Here is a 17,327-nt window from a genome sequence, read left to right as displayed (position 1 = left end):
CCTGCCAGCAGCAGGGTCCCTTCCCTCTCTGAGCAGTCCCCAAAGTCCTCCTGGCCCTGGAGTAGAAGCACCCCCTCCACTCTTTCTCCCCGCAGACATGTGCTCGTGGGGGCCACAAAGAAACGCATGTCTTTCCTGGGGCTGACCCTCCAGCTGTTCTCAGGGGCTTTGGGACCCCTGCTTTGGCTGTGTTTGACATCCTTGTCCCCCTAAAAGAGTAACATTTCACCTTCAGAAAAAAATATAGGGGTTGTTTCTAAGGTGCACCCAAGCTTGTTTCAGGAGATAAGTGCATGTTTATAGGAGGGGAGGGTCTCACCTTTCTGGCCATGTGGTAGAAGGGAACTGTTGTTCCTTTGGTAGCATAGGAGACTGGGATCCAGCGGAGCCAGGTGACTGGGACTGTGGAAGGTCCACTTACTCCCCTTTTACCTGCCCCAGCACAGGCTCAGGTGAGCCGAACTGCTCACGCTGCTTGGAGAAACCTCTCTGCGAACGCGGAACACATCACCCGCGTGAGCCGTTGCCAGAGGCTTGTCACCTGCTTCAGGGACTTCCTCATGCGCTTCCAGCCTGCTGTTTTGCTGGAATAAACGACTGCACAATACCGTTCCTCAAACCCTCCGGCACCGAGAAAAAGAGCGATCAGACTTGAGGGGGTCCGCAAAAGCGTGGAGCCTCGCGGTGCCCCAACTCCCTGCTCGCTTTGCCAGCAAACCCATTCATGGCCAGCGCGCCACCGTTTGCCCCACCACGATCCACCTCCCATCCATCGGAATGGAGACCCGGGACGATCCGCGCGCGGGCCCGGCACCTGCAGTGTTCTCGGGTTTGGAAGAGGAGTAGATGGTTCAAGGTCAGGGCTCCGCATGTGGCCCCCACGGGAGGCGCGCGCAGGGGCTGCTCCGGGTCCCGCCACGAGGTGCGGCCCGGCTGGGGACGCAATGGCACTGCGCGGTCGCCGCGGAGCGCGGGCCACCACTCACCTCCCTCGGAGAATGACCGCGGCGGCAGCAGCAGCAGCAGCAGCGCCGAGAGCGCCAGCGCGGAGCGCATGGTGTCCTGGCCTCCGGCCGGGAGCAGGTGGCTGCGGGTCCGAGCGTCCGAACGGCGAGAGCGTGGGCGCCGCTCAGGGAGGCCGGGCTGTGGCTTCGGCGGCCGGGCGGTGACCCCGGCTTCCCGAGTCGCGCTCCAGCGGCCCCTCCTCGCGGCCGCTGCGGCAGAGCTGGGCTGAGGCGCGGCGCCAGGCGGCGGAGGAGCGGCGGGTGGCTGCGTCGCGGGCGGTGTCTGCGCGGCTGGGCCCGGCCCGCTGCTGCACCGACTCCCGTCCCGTCCGCGACGGCCCCCGCCCCCTCTCCTACCCCAGGAGCGCGCGGGAGGCTGCGGAGGGGCCGGGCGGGGCGGGGCGGGGCGGGCGCTGGACCGGGAACAATGAGCAGCGGAGGAAACTCCGCCCTGGAGCGCGGCGGGCGGGGGAGCGCAGGCCGGCCGCGGGCTCCGGGCGAGCGGCCCCCGGGCGGGCGGGGTTGTGAGTGTGTGTGTATGTGTGTGTGTGAGTGTGCGCCTGGGGCGTCTGGGGGGCTCCCCCGCCCGCCCCGCTGGTCAGCCAGCCCCGGGGCACAGGTGGCGCCCGCAGGGAGGGCAGAGGGACCCCCGCGGGTAGTGACCCCCGACACCACCAGGACCCTCGCACGCCCCAGTCCGGAGGAGGCGACCCCCAGCCTCCTTGTTCGTTAAGGATCTTTCGAGGCCTCCGGGCTGCGGCGCGTAGTGTTGCAACTCCGGAGAGACACGTCTCCCGGCTGCCAGGTGCAACTCACCTGCGGGCGGGCCAGCCTTCCGCACCGCTGGCGAGCAGGTCTGCGCCGCAGAGTGTGCACTGCGCAATCTGGACCCATTCGTTGCTTCATCTTTCTAAGCCTAGGTTCCTCATCTGTGAAATGGAGGTGATGGTTTAAAAAAAAAAAAAAAGGACTTTTTTGAGGGATAAATATGTGCCCGTCTGTGTTCTCAGGGCTTCACCAATATTATTTCATTTACTCTTCACAACAGCTATATTTTTAATCTCATTTTGCAGACAGGGAATTGAGTTAAAAAGAGGTTAAGAAATTCGCTGAAGACCCAGTAACTGGTAAGTGGCATATCTGCCTCTGAGAGTAGTTTGAAGAAATACTTGACCACAGTGCCTGGCAAATACTAATTGCTCCATAAGTATCCACTACCATCCTTATTCTTGCGGTATACAGAACAACAATAAAGATTTGGAACCTGATGTGGGTTCCAAATCCAGCTGTGCCCACCTAATGAGTAGTTAAGACCCTGGGCGAGTTGCTCTTGGTACCCAGTTTTCTGTATCTGTAATACAGGGACCACACCACCGATCTCAGAAGCTTGCCCTGAGATTTAACTAAGGCAATACGCGAGGAGCACTTAGCTCAGGACCGGCCCGGCGCAGTGATGCGGCCAGCACTTGACGGGATGGTGAGAGAGCTCTGCGTACTTGGGATGGGGGTGGGAGTTGAATTCTATAAACCGAGTTAACCCAGTGAAAGAACAAAGAAGAATCCCCTTCTTTTGTTGTTGTTGTTTTATGTTGTTTTGTTTCTGCAGAAGCTGTCGGTGGGCGTGTTGGGGAGGAAAGTGAAGTTCCGGAGCCCCCTACAGAGGAGGCACAGCGGCGGCGCCTGGGCGGGGAAGTGGGGTGAAGCGGCCCTAGAAGGGGGGGGCTGATTAACCCTGGAGGCTGGGGGGAGGGGGAGCAGCCTGGATCTGGTTCACGAGACTCCTGGGCTGATCATCTGGAATGTCTTTTAGCTGCGTCTGGGAGGGAAAGGAGTGCCCCTGGCCCTAGCTCCGTTGTAGGGACCTTGGACTCCTTGAGACCCTCGTGTGGGATGCACGCAGGCGCTGCAGGATTGGCACAGAGTCTTCGCAGCAGCGAAGGAAGCTCTGGAGCCCCGGCTGGAGTTCCGCCCGAACTGGGTTCAACCTTGGGAACGGCTGACCATGCTGTTTTCATCGGGAAGTTTCTGCAGGATCGTTCTGACCCTGTTTTCCACGCCGCATATGGGAAAGACAGAGGGTGTTCCCTGTAAATACCGTGGGATGTGTATGACTATCTTTGATGTATTTTAGTACTGTTCCCCTAATATCCATGTCAACAAAAGCTTGTTTCTCTGTCTGAAACCAAGCAGTACAATTAAAAACCTGGGAATTTAAAAACTTGCATTATAGGCTCTATGATTTAAACAGTGTTTTGCACTCTGTGAATCGATTTCTCTCGAAACCTGGAAAGGAGCATGTTAGTTTTGTAAAGGGAAAATGTATATTTCAAAACTTGGGGCATTTTAAATTCCTATGATTTGGGATGGGATTACCAGATCATGCAAAATTTAAAATGAGAGCACACATCCGGGTTTAGGAAACAGAACCCGTTCTTTGAAACTGAAGACTTAGCAAAATAAGAATGTTCTGGACCCTCCCAAGTATCCAACACTCCGCCCCTCCCCCCCACACACACATATGCACAATGGGACTTTCAGGAGTAAGGCCTGAAGCTGGCTGGGCTTGGGGGGGCGGGGGTCACCTATGGTCACTGAGCAGATCTGTCCCCAGGTAACTGGCCTGTGTCCTTGGTCCTATTTAGCAGCTTGTTCCCACTGGCAAGCTCACTGGCCCAGATCAGCTGAGCTTACGGTGGAAACTCAAAGCACTTTACAAATGCTATTCGACAATCCTTCTGGGATTTATTACATTTTGGTTATATTTATGCATGAGTTAGCTCCCCTAAAAGATTGTAAACTTTTTTTAGAAAAATTTTTTAAATTTATTTGACAGACAAATATCACAAGAAGGCAGAGAGGCAGGCAGAAAGAGAAGGGGAAGCAGGCCCGCTGAGCAGAGAGCCTGATGTGGGGCTCCATCCCATGACCTGACCTGAGCCAAAGGCAGAGGCTTTAACCCACTGAGCCACCCAGGCGCCCCGATTTTAAACTTTTTTTTTTAATTTTTGTTTATTTATTTGACAGACAGCAAGAGCAGGAACACAAGCAGGGGAAGTGGGAGAGGGAGAGCAGGCTTCCTGCTGAGCAGGGAGCCTGATGTGGGGCTGGATCCCAGGACCCTGGGACACGACCTGAGCCAAAGGCAGAGGCTTTAACACACTGAGCCACCCAGGCACCCCCCAATTTTAAACTTCTTAATGTGAGGTCTTTCTTATTCAACTGACACTTTTTTAGACCACCCAGAACAGCCTATCACATCACAGATGTAAATCCAGATACAGATAGAGATCATCGAATCCAAACACGAATGTCACCTGGGAGATATCACACAGGGGCCTGCAGCACAAGGTGTAAAAGGCTTTTTCCAGTAGTTCCTGTTAGGGTCAGGCGGCACCATCTGCAATTCGGTGATGCTGCTGACCACATTCTTATGGCAGGTTTGGTAAAGTCCTCTTCGTCCTCATAGGAAATAACTTAAATCCCCAGTCACAGATCTCAGTAGAGGGATGGGACAGAACCACAGCCAACAACCCCTCCCCCCGCCTCAATAAGAGTCAAATGCATACAGTTACCCATCCTGAGGCCGTAGGATCTGCTCATAGGTGCTAAGGATGCCCTTACTTTGGTTTTCCAAAAGGATCTCCAAGTTCCTTGGGGGCCCAGAGTGGTATTTCATTCATCTTGGAATCTCAGTGCCTCGTCCAGGGCGCCTAACTCTCTCAATACACAAAAGCTGAGTAGATAAAGTGATTGGATTATAGCGACAAGGTTGGGCTTTATCTCTGACTACCAAGTTGTATGATTCTGTGAATACCAGCTAGGGTTCAAGTTGGGCACCTCTCCCCAAAGTCATGTACTTAGCATAATTATTCATCAATATCTGCTCTAACGTGCATAGGATGCCGGGCTCTGTGCACAGTGCAGAGCAGGCAAGCCTGATGCCCAGCCCCCGCCCTCTCAACACAAACACAGCTAATGTGGGGTAGAGGCTATAGTAAGTGGCACGGAAGAAGCACAGGGCAGGATGGGCTCCCTTGGCCTGGGGAGGTCCTGGAAGTCTCACAGGAAGAGCGGGACTTCCCCAGGGGAAGAGCAAAATAAAAGGTATTTGGGTGCAGGTGGAGTCAATAATTTTGCCTTAACGAGAGGGCAAATGCGAGACTGCAGGTGGTCCCAGCACTTGGAGAGGCCAGTGCATCTGTCCCTGTTCCAAAGGATCTGAGCTCAGCGGTGCTGGGAGGGAGGAGGAGGGATCTGACGCTAGAGGGACTTGGAAGTCAGAACTGATAGCGTTGGCGGCCCTTTGGATGTAGACATGGTGCATGGTGTGGCATGTGTGGTGTGCTAAGGGACTGAAGGCATGGCAAGGTGCCAAGGGCTCCAAGCTTCCCACTTGTGTTACTGGGTGGATTGTCTGAGAGCCATGGTTGAATGTCACTAACCGAGACGGAGAACACAGAAGAGAAGCAAGTTTAGGAGAAGAAAATGATGAGCCCAATTTTGAACACGCGGACTCTTGAATACCCATGGGGCACTCAAGGGCCATACCTAGAAGTTATACCTGAGACACCGAAACTCCGACCTGAGAAAGGACTAGAAGTGGAGACTGAGGAGCCATCGAGGTGCGCTGGAGCTATGGCCACGCACCTAACTGATCCCTTGAATTCCCAAACTCCCGAGACTCAGAGATAGCCTGGGGCCCAGCGGATGGTTGAGCCCACCAGCAACCTCATCACGCAGGAAGTAAAGGCCAGGAGAGTTGGGCTGCCCTGTCCCCACTCACACAGCTAGTAAGCAGGGCTGGTTCCAGAAGCCGACTAGCTCTCCAGCCCCCTGTGTCCCTTGGCGAGATTATCTGCGTTCGTGCATCAGCGCATCTGTGTCCTGGGCTGTTGGTCTCTCCACTTAAACAACCACAGGTCCTGTGGCAGGAACAAAAGAAGATGAGCTGGGGAGATGGAACTGCTAGTTAAACTGGAATAAAAGAAGCTCAAGTCATCAGCTTTAGCTGCCTTCAGGACATGTTCGCCCCAATCTACTTTCCAATCTCATTTCCCACTTAGCTCCTGCCCACCCCTCATGGCTGTGCCCCCCTGTGTGATAAAAACAGCATGCAGTCAGCTTCTTCCGCCCTGGAGGCTGACCAGGGCCCGAGCAGACAATTGGACAGCTACGCCTGTATTCTGGGCATATGGGAAACACTTTAATCTCCCTGCTCATTGGGGAGCCTGCTTCTCCCTCTCCCTCTGATCCCCCCAAAGAGGGCCCTCTCTCTTCCTCACTCTCTCAAATAAATAAATAAAATCTTTAAAAATAAATAACTAATAAATTAATAAATAAAATTATTTAATCCTCATACAACCTGGAGAGAGAAATATATTTCTATCACCCCATTTTATTTTATTTATTTTTAAAGATTTTATTTATTTATTTGACAGACAGAGATCACAAGTAGGCAGAGAGGCAGGCAGAGAGAGAGAAGGGAGCAGGCCTCCCGCTGAGCAGAGAGCCCATTGTGGGTCTCGATCCCAGGACCCTGGGATCATGACCGGAGCCGAAAGCAGAGGCTTTAACCCACTGAGCCACCCAGGCGCCCCATACCCCCATTACAGATGAGAAATCAAAACCTTTATTTCTCAGGCATCCACCTGAAGGCAGAAGGAGCTCTGCTACGGGGCCTGGGTATTGACCTGCATATGTCTAATTTTCCTGGTGAGCTCTGAAGTCCTTGAGGAAGGAGCTGTGTCCTTCGGTCCCCTGGCACCCTTGGAAGCCTCCAGCTCAGCATCTCGCACCCTCCCCTTCTTCATCTCCTGTCCTCCCTCCTTTTGCCCCCAGAGTAGTATTTTCAGAATCAGGGGTATCCTGCCCCTCACCCACTCACATGCCTGTCTGTTTTCTGGTGAACAAAATCCCGGACATAGTGTTCAAGGTCTCCACAGTCTGGCTCCAGCTAACCTTGCCACCTTCATTTTCCACTGAGAGGGACAAGGCTCTCTAGAAAATGACTGCGACGGTCATTTTCATCCTCAAGTCTTTGGTTTGCTTCTCCTTGTGCCTGGAATTTCTACCTGTCACAGGTTGGAAGGCTCCAACGTCCTGCAGCCCTATTCTGGTCTAACCTCCACCAAGGTCATAAACACATCCTCCTCTGGGTTCCTGTTGCCTTGAGGTGATGCCTTCATTCGCTGACTTCGAATGGTTTTTACCAGTTACAGACACAGGCAGACCACAAGTCCTTTGAGGGCAAGAACCTTACTTTATTTGTTCATATGTCCCTTCCATAGTTAGCATGCTTGCAGATGATAAAATGGGATATGAAGAGCCCCCGCAGCCTGCTGGTCTTACCCCACGGGCTAGCACAGAGCTGGGTGTTTCACGCATACAAGCCTCATTTATTCTTTTACTGATTAGGGAACCGAGGTGTTTCCGGAAATTGAGTAACTGGCCTAAGATCACCCAGTTATTAAGTAGTGGAGTCAGGATTCCAATCTGGCAGCCTGACTCCCAAACCTACACTAAACCCATACTATTCAGAGAGAGAATAAATGCATGAATGAACAGTGATATTCGTTATACTATAATTTTGCCTGCTGTGTTTCATAAACATGGTTAAGATGAAATGTCTACCCCAGGGCAATCTGGAATAACAGCGCACATGAGGCAGAGCACTCGTGTGTTTCTCAGTTCAAGAAATGATTGTTCACCCACACAACCCCTCCTACACTTGTCAAAGCCCCTACTTTCCCGCATCCCCAAAGAAGTCCACCCCACTCAGAAACTGACATAGACTGCCTTCACAGATTTCAGTCACTGAGACTTCATTATTCCCAGAGCTGTAGACTATGCCCTGCATTTAAGTGAAATACACCCAGAACTTCTCACTGACTCACATCTCAGGGTTACTCGCTCCATCTGCAAAAATCAGAATTGCTACACACCACCTCCCTCCCCACCCAGGGTTTTAAACCCTTGTGTCCAGCTCCTCCCTTTAATGCTCCAAAGATCTTGGCTGGGATTTTTTTTTTTTTTTAAGATTTTATTTATTTATTTGAGACAGAGATCACAAGTAGGCAGAGAGGCAGGTGGGAGGGGGAGCGGGGGGGGGGGCGGGGGAAGCAGTCTCCCTGCCGAACCCAATGCGGGGCTTGATCACAGGACCCTGGGATCATGACGTGAGCCAAAGGCAGAGAGAGGCTTTAATCCACTGAGCCACCCAGGGACCCCTTGGCTGGGATTTTTAAGGGTTTTTATTCACTCTACTTCGCTGCTTGATTCACAAAAGCCCAGGTTTATCCAACCCCAATATTACTTCTGCTTCTTGGTCTTGTTTCTCCAAGAAAAGTATATAGTCCAAGTGTTTTTCCTTTTTTAAAAAGATTTATTTATTTATTTGTATGACAGAGAGAGATCGTGAGAGAGAGAACGCAAGCACGGGGGAGCTGGAGAGGGAGAAGCAGGCTCCTAAATGAGCAGGGAGCCCGATGTAGGGCTCCATCTCAGGATGCTGGCCTCATTACCTGAGCCAAAGGCAGATAGATGCCTGATGACTGAGCCACCCAGGTGCCCCCCCAACTGTCTTTTCTTGCCACAGAATGAGTAAAACTACCGCGGCCCTCCCAGGACCCATGGGGACAGGACTGCAGACCCGTGAAGATAAACAAGCTGGCCCAGATACGGATGAACGGCAGACAGGGGACAGGGCCCGGAGCGGCTCTGGAGGTTCCCATGACTTCATTCACCTCTGAGGCATTGTTCTCCCCTGTCACCAGGGCCTGTAGATAACATTTACACACTCAGTGCACAGCTGGGGGTGTGCGCTCGGCCTCTAGGCAGCAGGGAGACCGTGCAGAGTCCCGAGCCCAGAAAGGGCAAGTCTACGCAGGGGCGGATGCAAGGGCTGAAGACAGAAGGGAACCTCCCCACTTTGCACAATCATCACAGACTCTGGTTGGTGAGGCCACATGGGAACTCCTGAATGCTCCAGCTGGAAGGAATCCCGACAGTCCTGTAGCCAAGAGGCTTGAATAAAATCCCACATTCAGGGAGTCTTAGAGTATAAGGAAAGGGTCTCCCCGGACTCCTTCTGTTCCTTCATCGCAGGGATGGTTGGGGCGGTTCTAGATTTGTTTTTCTCTGTGAATGCAGATCTGGCCTTGCCCCTGCGCTCAGAGCTCCATGAGGACACAGGCCTTTCCTCTGTGTTCACTTTTGCATTCTCAGGGCCTAGCACTGTGCCCGACCATAGTAGGTGCTTGGTAAATACTGGTTGTATACATGACTCCTTCTACACCAGCAATTTAAAAAAGTTGTATTTCTATTCTCTGGTCTACCATCAACTAGCTTATGACACTCTCCAAGTGATCGTTTCCTCAACGGCTAACAGGAATTAAAAAAAAAAAAAATCTGGGGCACCTGGGTGGCTCAGTGGGTTGGGCCGCTGCCTTCGGCTCGGGTCATGATCTCAGGGTCCTGGGATCGAGTCCCGCGTCGGGCTCTCTGCTCAGCAGGGAGCCTGCTTCCTTCTCTCACTCTCTATCTGCCTGCCTCTCTGCCTACTTGTGATCTCTGTCTGTCAAATAAATAAAATCTTTAAAAAAAAAAAAAAATCTACGTAACTCCTTTTCAGAGATAATTCCAAACCCTGGAAGCAAAGGGCATATGTCTGGCTCAGTCAGTGGAGCACGTGACTCTTGATCTCAGGGTTGTAAGTTCAAGCCCCATGTCAGGTACAGAGCTTACTTTAAAAAAACAAAAAGATAAAACAAAACAAAACAGCTCTTGAGGCAAAAATTTTTGACGAGCTTTGAAAAATATAATACTCTGGGGTGCCTGGCTGGCTCGGTCAGTAGAGCATGCGACTCTTGGTCTCAAGGCTGTGGGTTCTAGCCCCACGTTGGTTGAGGAGAATACTTAAAAACAACATCTTAAAAAAAGAAAAAAGACAAATATAATCCTCTTTGTAGTTATTTCTCCTGCTCCCTTCCTCTTCGGAGTTATTTTCTCAGTCTCTCGTAGCCTTTGGACAGGCTGGTATCTCAGACTGGCCGTGGTAAATCCTTTGAACCCCAGGAATGAACACTCCATGTTATCTCGTGGAGCACCTTAAGTCTGTTGCTTTTTTAAACCTCCAAATCTCAGGGGATAATTTATGGACACCTTCCCCATACCGCTTTTTGAGAAGCCCTGTAACTGCTCCCTCACCCCAGAGATAGTGAAGGATGTAGGAGGGCATGAGGGTCAAGACCTAAGGCGGGGAGTCAGTCCACTGTGAATGAGGCGGCTTCCTTCTTACCCTCCTACGAGACACCGGAGAGGGACTCTCACGCATTCCTTCGGCCCTCAGGGAGGGTCCAGCAGTCCCGTGGGCACCGAGTTCTTGCCTTCGAGTCTATCCAGAACCTGAGCTTCATGGGCAAAACTGTTCAGACTCTGTAGCAAAAGGCCTGGGCCAAAATAGAGGGAGAAAATGTCCCTGGGGACAACCTGTCACAAAGAACATCCCCCTTCCCCGAGGACTCAAGGGGCCTTGTTCTGTTTGTTTGTTTTGGGTTTTTTGTGGTGTTGTTGTTTTTTTAAGATTTTATTTATTTGGGAGAGAGAGAGCTGGGAAGAACAGAGGCAGAGGGATAAGCAGACTTTCCACGAGCACGGAGGCCCACACGGGCCTCTGCGATCACGACCCCAGCTGAAGGCAGACATTCAAAGGACTGAGCCACCCAGGCGCCCCTCAAGGGGGCTTTATAACAGCAAACTCCACCTACAGGGTCAGAAGACCAGACTGTGGGGGGTCTGAGTGGCGCAGTCAGTGGAAGCTGCCACTCCTGATCTCAGGGTCATGAGTTCAAGTCCCACACAGGGTGCAGAGATTACTTACAAATTAAAAAAAAAAAAAAAAAAAAAGATCGGATTTTCTACGTAGCTGTTCCATGCTGCCTGCCCCTGTTTCTGGACACACAGACCTAGGCTCCTCTGTGGCCTGCCTTTCTGTCCCGTGCCCCCACACCCCCAAACTCCAAGCTCAGCGTCCTCATTCTCCTCCAGGGGTCATCTGTGTTTCTGTCTCCACTTTTTTTTTTTTAAGATTTTAAGATTTTATTTATTTATTTGACAGAGATCACAAGTTGTCAGACAGACAGGCAGAGAGAGAGGGGGAAGCAGGCTCCCCGCTGAGCAGAGAGCCCAATGGATGCAGGCCTCAATCCCAGGACCCTGAGATCATGACCTCAGCCGAAGGCAGAGGCTCAACCCACTGAGCTACCCAGGTGCCCCTCTGTCTCCACTTTTTTTTTTTTTTAAGATTTTATTTATTTATCTGACAGACAGAGATCACAAGTAGACAGAGAGGCAGGCAGAGAGAGAGGAGGAAGCAGGCTCCCTGCTGAGCAGAGAGCCCGCTGCGGGGCTCGATCCCAAGACCCTGAGATCATGACCTGAGCCGGAGGCAGAGGCTTAACCCACTGAGCCACCCAGGCGCCCCTGTCTCCACTTTTGAAACCAAAATCTGCCAAGGCGTCATGGTGTTACTTGGGAACCCAGGTGCACGAACAGCACGGGGACTCCTTGGTCCTCAGAAAGTCGGGGAGCCTGGAACCGCCCACATTTCTAACCAGGACTCAGTCTTTTTTTTTTTTTTTTTTTTAAAGATTTTATTTATTTGTCAGAGAGAGAGAGAGAGAGAGCACAAGCCAGGGAGCAGCAGGCAGAGCGAAAAGCAGGCTCCTCGTTGAGCAGGGAGCACAATGCAGGACTCCATCCCAGAACCCCGGGATCATGACCTGCTCGGAAGGCAGCCTCCGTCCTAAAGATATTTTCTTCTTCCTGCATCGAATAGGTCTCAAATCATAGGTAAAGTTTGCGGAGCCCTTACCTTGAGCTCTTACTTTGTGGGAGGCCTCGTTTGGAGTGCTTAGTAAGCATTATCTTATTTCCTTTTCTCCACAGACCTGTGGGTCTATTGTCTTCCTATTTTGTGGATAAGCAAACCCCCTGATTAACTTGCCCAGAGGCATACGTCCCATTAGTGGCTTCCTACCCCACCCCGGGGCAGACACTTGCGCATGCTCAGAACCGTTCTGCCAGGGCTATCCGGAAGAAATGCGCCTTCAGGTGAAAACCTTTTACAGGCTTTTTCAAGGCGGGTTCAGAGACACCCCTTCTGCAAGCCTCTGAGTTTTTCCTCCCCTGTGGCACTTTATTCACATGCCACCGGAGCTCTTGCCACACTATGATAAATGGGGGCACCTGAGGGGCACCTGGCCGGCTAAGTCAGAAGAGCAGGCGACTTGTGGTGTCGGGGTGGTGAGTTCTGGACCTGTGTTGGGTGTAAAGATTACTAAAGAAATAATAAATTGGAGCACCTGGGTAGCTCAGCCAATAAGCGTCTGCCTTTGGCTCAGGTCATGATCCCAGGGTCCTGGGTGGAGCCACACATTGGGCTCCCTGCTTGGCAGGAAGCCTGCTTCTCCCTCTGCTTCTCCCCCTGCTTGTTCCCTCTCTCGTTGTGTCTCTCTCTGTCAAATACATAAGTAATATCTTTAAATTAAAAAAAAAAAGAGAGAGAAATAATAAATTAACTTTAACAAAATGGTGTCAACCTGAGCCTTTCCCTCCCACCTCCGCCCTAGCTTTAGAGGAAGGGTGTTACCTTGTATCCATCACGGGCTTTCCAGCTCCTAAAGATGCTCCACTAGTGTTTCCTGATAGAAACAGAGGGCAAACACTGGTGGTGGATTCTGTCACAAGCAGTTCTGAGGACCAGGGGAAGCGTCAGGCTTAGGGGCCCCTGGAGGATAGAAATTGAGTGAAAGAAATGATCTCAGACTTACAGAAATTTACCGTCAAGCAGTGCCTGGCTGGCTCAGTCGCAAGAGCATGACTGTTGATCTCTGGTTTTAAGTGCAAGCCCCGCACTGGGTGTAGAAATTACTTAAATAACTAAAAACTAAAAAAATTAAATAAAATTGAAAAATATGATCTAGGGGCACCTGGGTGGCTCAGTGGGTTAAGCCGCTGCCTTCGGCTCAGGTCATGATCTCAGGGTCCTGGGATCGAGCCCCACATCGGGCTCTCTGCTCAGCGGGGAGCCTGCTTCCTCCCCTTCTCTGCCTGCCTCTCTGCCTACTTGTGATCTCTCTCTCTCTGTCAAATAAATAAATAAAATATTTTTTAAAAAAGAAAGAAAAATATGATCTAACTAGGAAGTTACATGGGCACCCTTGAAATACAGAACTTAAGGCTTGTGAAGACACAGCAGCAAGGGCAAAGAATGGATATCTGGATCTTCATTATGGACATAGATAAACTCAAAACATTTTTTAAAAGAGTTACTTATTTATTTTAGGGGGGCAGGACACAGGCAGAGAGAGAGAGAGAGAGAGACTCTCAAGCAGAAATTTACCATCACACACACCTTGGCCCCCAGCTCAGAGCCCTAGGCAGGGCTTGATCCCAGAACCCGGAGATCATAACCTGCTCCAAAACCAAGAATTGGATGCTTAACCAACTGAGCCACCGAGGCACCCTGACATTTTTGGAAATAGGTAACAAGTCGTGTGAATCAAAAGTCTTAAATTGATTATAACGACTACTCTCCTCTTCCTCCTACCCCAGCTACTCAACCTCTTCCATGCAGATAACCAGCTCTATTCCTTTGTGTTCTTCCAGAGATGTTCTATGCATGTGCCAGAAAAAAATAACATGTTTTAGTTATAATTGATTGCACATATATGTGTATATATTACCTATATATTAGTTATCTATATTATAGCAAAAATATATAACATAGGTAATATATATGCCTTTTTATGAGTAGATTTTGGCTGGGATGCCGATCATATACTAGGCCATCAATTAGAACCCATCAGTGATATAAGCTTACTATGTGCACAGGCTTCGTTTGAAACCGGACCCCAACATGAATATAAGAGAAAACTTAAACCCCATCTGTAAATAGCTCCCACTTAGGATAGTGGAGACCTGTCCTATTTCAGCCTGCATCCGGGAGTGGGCTGGGCAGGGACTGGGGACCGCGGAGGTCAGTAGAGGAGGTGGGGTGGAATTCAGCTTTAAAGGAAAATTAACCATTTTTCTCTACTTTGTGCCCCTGGAAGCTCACCATAAAGTGAGTAATTATTAAAGCAGATCATATTTTCTTCATAAAAATGATGAGGCAGTTGAAGGGTACATCCTAAGTAGGGTCTTGGCATCCAAAAACACAGGTATGACTGGAGATGTCATAAGAGCAAAGAACTAGAAACCTTCATAGTCATTTAAAGTAATAAAATTATGCTCCAAAGTATTTTACAAATGTACATAAATGTACCGATCATATTGATTACAAAAGGGCCCCAATGAACCATAAAATGTACATAAAAAGTACAGCATTTCTGCCTCATAAATCTTCCCTAGGACTGATATATTGCTTATGATAAGCATTAATTTAAAAATTAATTAACAATAATTCTCCCTGCCCTTCACAGATGTTAGAAAGGCTTTTGAGAATAATTTGAAGATATTTTGAGATAATAATTAGGAGACATTTTTGATTTAATAATTCAATAAATTTTGAGATACCTTTCAGGCATCCAGAGCTCATTAAAAACTTATCCAAGAAGGTTTGAACCACTGCCTAATTGTTCTCCTAGTAAATCTTCTTTGATGGAAACAGAGATGTTCAAAAGAACCCCTTTCATCTGAACACTGCCCTCAAAATGGTAGCAGCTCATTCAGCAGGCAAAAATCACGAGCACAAACTGCGTTAAGCACTAAGGGATTGAAAAGAAAAAGGAGTAAGGCGAGGTCTCCACCTGGGAGACCTCAGGGTGGGCTGGACCCTGTAACAGCAGCCGCCGCCTTTTGTAATGTTTATTAGGTACCCTGCTATGCTAGCCGTGAATTCATTCCATTTTCACACTAGAAGGAAGGTTCTCCTTTGTATGGGATTCGGAGAAGAGGACACAGATTCAATTTACCCAGGTGTTATGGGTTGGACTACATCTCCAAAAAAAAAAAAAAAAAATTTTTTTTTGGTTGAAGTCCTAACCCCCGGCATCTGAAGATGCAACCTTATTTGGAAATAGGGTCAATGAGGATGTAATTAGGTAAATTAAAAGGAGTTCACACTGGAGTGGGCTTGGCCCTTAATCCCATCAGCCTGGTATCTGTATAATAGGACAGAGACCCAGAGCAGAATCCGTGTGAAGACCGAGATCCTGCGGGAAGGCAGTGTGAGGAGAGACACAGAGATTGAAGCATAGTGACTGCAAGTCAAAGATCGCCAAGGATAGCCAAGGATAGCCAAGGATGGCCAAGGACGGCCAAGGACAAGTAAAAATCACTATTACCAACGCCCTGATTTCAGACTTCTGGCCTCCAGAACTATGAGGCAAGATATCTCTAGTGTTATTAAGCTGCCCAGTTTGTGGGCAGCTAGTGAGGCGGACCCAGGCTGGGTCTGCCTCTCAAGCCCATGCTCTTAAGTGCCATCTTGAGGGTTAGGAGAATCGGGGCAGAGGGGGCAGAGGAGGACAGAGAGGAGCAGCCTCTGCCCAAAGACAAGAATCTGGGAAGGCTTCTCAGAGGAGGGAAATTTGGGGCTGGATCTCAGTGGTTAAGCAGGGCCAGCAGGGGGGCACTAGGTCATGCTGGGCAGAAGGGTCAGCATGTAGAGGGAGAAGTGACTGCGCGGGAGGGAGCTGGGGAGATGGCAGCAGGTGCGCGTTGTTGGTGCAGGTGCTAGTGCTACTTTTTGCTCTTAAAAAGAACTCCTTAGGGGTGCCTGGGTGGCTCAGTGGGTTAAAGCCTCTGCCTTTGGCTCGGGTCTTGATTCCAGACCCTGGGATCGAGCCCCACATCGGGCTCTCTGCTCTGCAGGGAGCCTGCTTCCTTCTCTCTGCCCGCCTCTCTGCCTACTTGTGATCTCTATCTGTCAAATAAATAAAATCTTTTTTAAAAAAAGAACTCTTTGTAGGGGCGCCCCAGGGGGCTCAGTGGGTTCAGCGTCTGCCTTCAGCTCAGGCCCTGATCCCAGGGTCCTGGGAATGAACCCCACATTGGGCTCCCTGCTCAGTGGAGAGTCTACTTCTCCTTCTCCCTCTACTGATCCCCCTGCTTTTGCTCTCTCTCTCTCTGTCAAATAAATAAATAAATAAAATATTTTAACAAGAAAAAATTTGGAGCTAGAAAAAAGATATTTTTTTAAAAAGATATTTTAGGGACGCCTGGGTGGCTCAGTTGGTTGGGCAGCTGCCTTCGGCTCAGGTCATGATCCCAGCGTCCTGGGATCGAGTCCCACATCGGGCTCCTAGCTCGGCAGGGAGCCTGCTTCTCCCTCTGCTTCTGCCTGCCATTCTGCCTGCCTGTGCTCGCTCTCTCCCCCTCTCTCTCTCTGATAAATAAATAAAATCTTTTAAAAAATAATAAAAAAAAATAAAAAGATATTTTACTTTTTAATTTATTTGCACAGAGAGAAATGGCGAGAGAGGGAACACAAGCAGGGGGAGTGGGAGAGGGAGAAGCAGGCATCCTGCTGAGCAGGGAGCCCAATGTGGGGCTCAGTCCCAGGACCCCGAGATCACGACCTGAACTGAAGGCAGCTGCTTAAGGACTGAGCCACCCAGGCGGCCCCTGACTTTATTTTTTGAAGTAATGCCTACACCCAACACGGGACTCAAACCCACAACCTGACATCTGGAGTCACATGCTTCACTGACTGAGTCAGCCAAGCACCTGGGTTGTAACAGATTTAGAAGTTACAGACTTGAAAGAGAGTTGCTACTCTGGATGGGTCTATAAAGAGTGGTCTAAAATTAGCCTAGAAAGGTAGGAGAGAAGGAAATCTACCACAAATGGTTGTGAAAGAGTCATCTGTGATTTAAGTTGTGGGGGAAATGACCTTATCTTCCTCAATAACTTTTGTATTGACATCGCTGTATGACCCCACGGTACATAGGCCAACCCCTGAGAGCCAGAGAGGGAATGTAACTTGCTCAAGTTTGCACAGCTAGGCAGGTGGACGGGGTGGCACCCAGATCTCCTGGCCCCACCTGGCCTAGGGTTCCTTCCACTGTTCACACTGGGCTCCTAACCAAGACTCCAAGTTCCCGAGAACACCTCAAGGTCTTTTCAAGATCTTCTGTCCGAAACACCGGGAATGTGTGTGACTACTTTTCAGATGAATTCCATCATAAATGATGATGACGGAGTAGAGATTGGGACGTTCGAGGGGTCCCGTGTGCACTGTTGCCCATAATACACCAGCGATCTGGAAGCAAAGATGAACCCTGAGGAAGTGCACGGCAAAGGTTTTGCTCTGGGACAAAG

At 50.2% G+C, this 17,327-nt stretch overlaps 1 protein-coding gene across 1 annotated transcript in view; it reads right to left on the bottom strand.

Annotated features, from left to right (window-relative positions):
- Positions 1–1,509, bottom strand: part of PODXL (podocalyxin like) — a 50,546-nt gene extending 49,037 nt beyond the window's left edge. Inside the window, exon 1 of the mRNA XM_032304170.1 lies at positions 987–1,509. Coding sequence (XP_032160061.1) covers positions 987–1,056 — 70 coding nt within the window. The 5' untranslated portion in view covers positions 1,057–1,509. The remainder of the gene's footprint in view (positions 1–986) is intronic.
- Between the last annotated feature and the right edge of the window lie 15,818 nt (positions 1,510–17,327).

Source organism: Mustela erminea, chromosome 11 (genome assembly GCF_009829155.1).
Source record: "Mustela erminea isolate mMusErm1 chromosome 11, mMusErm1.Pri, whole genome shotgun sequence".
NCBI classification, from domain to species: Eukaryota; Metazoa; Chordata; class Mammalia; order Carnivora; family Mustelidae; genus Mustela; species Mustela erminea.
This window is presented reverse-complemented; position numbering and strand designations above follow the sequence as displayed.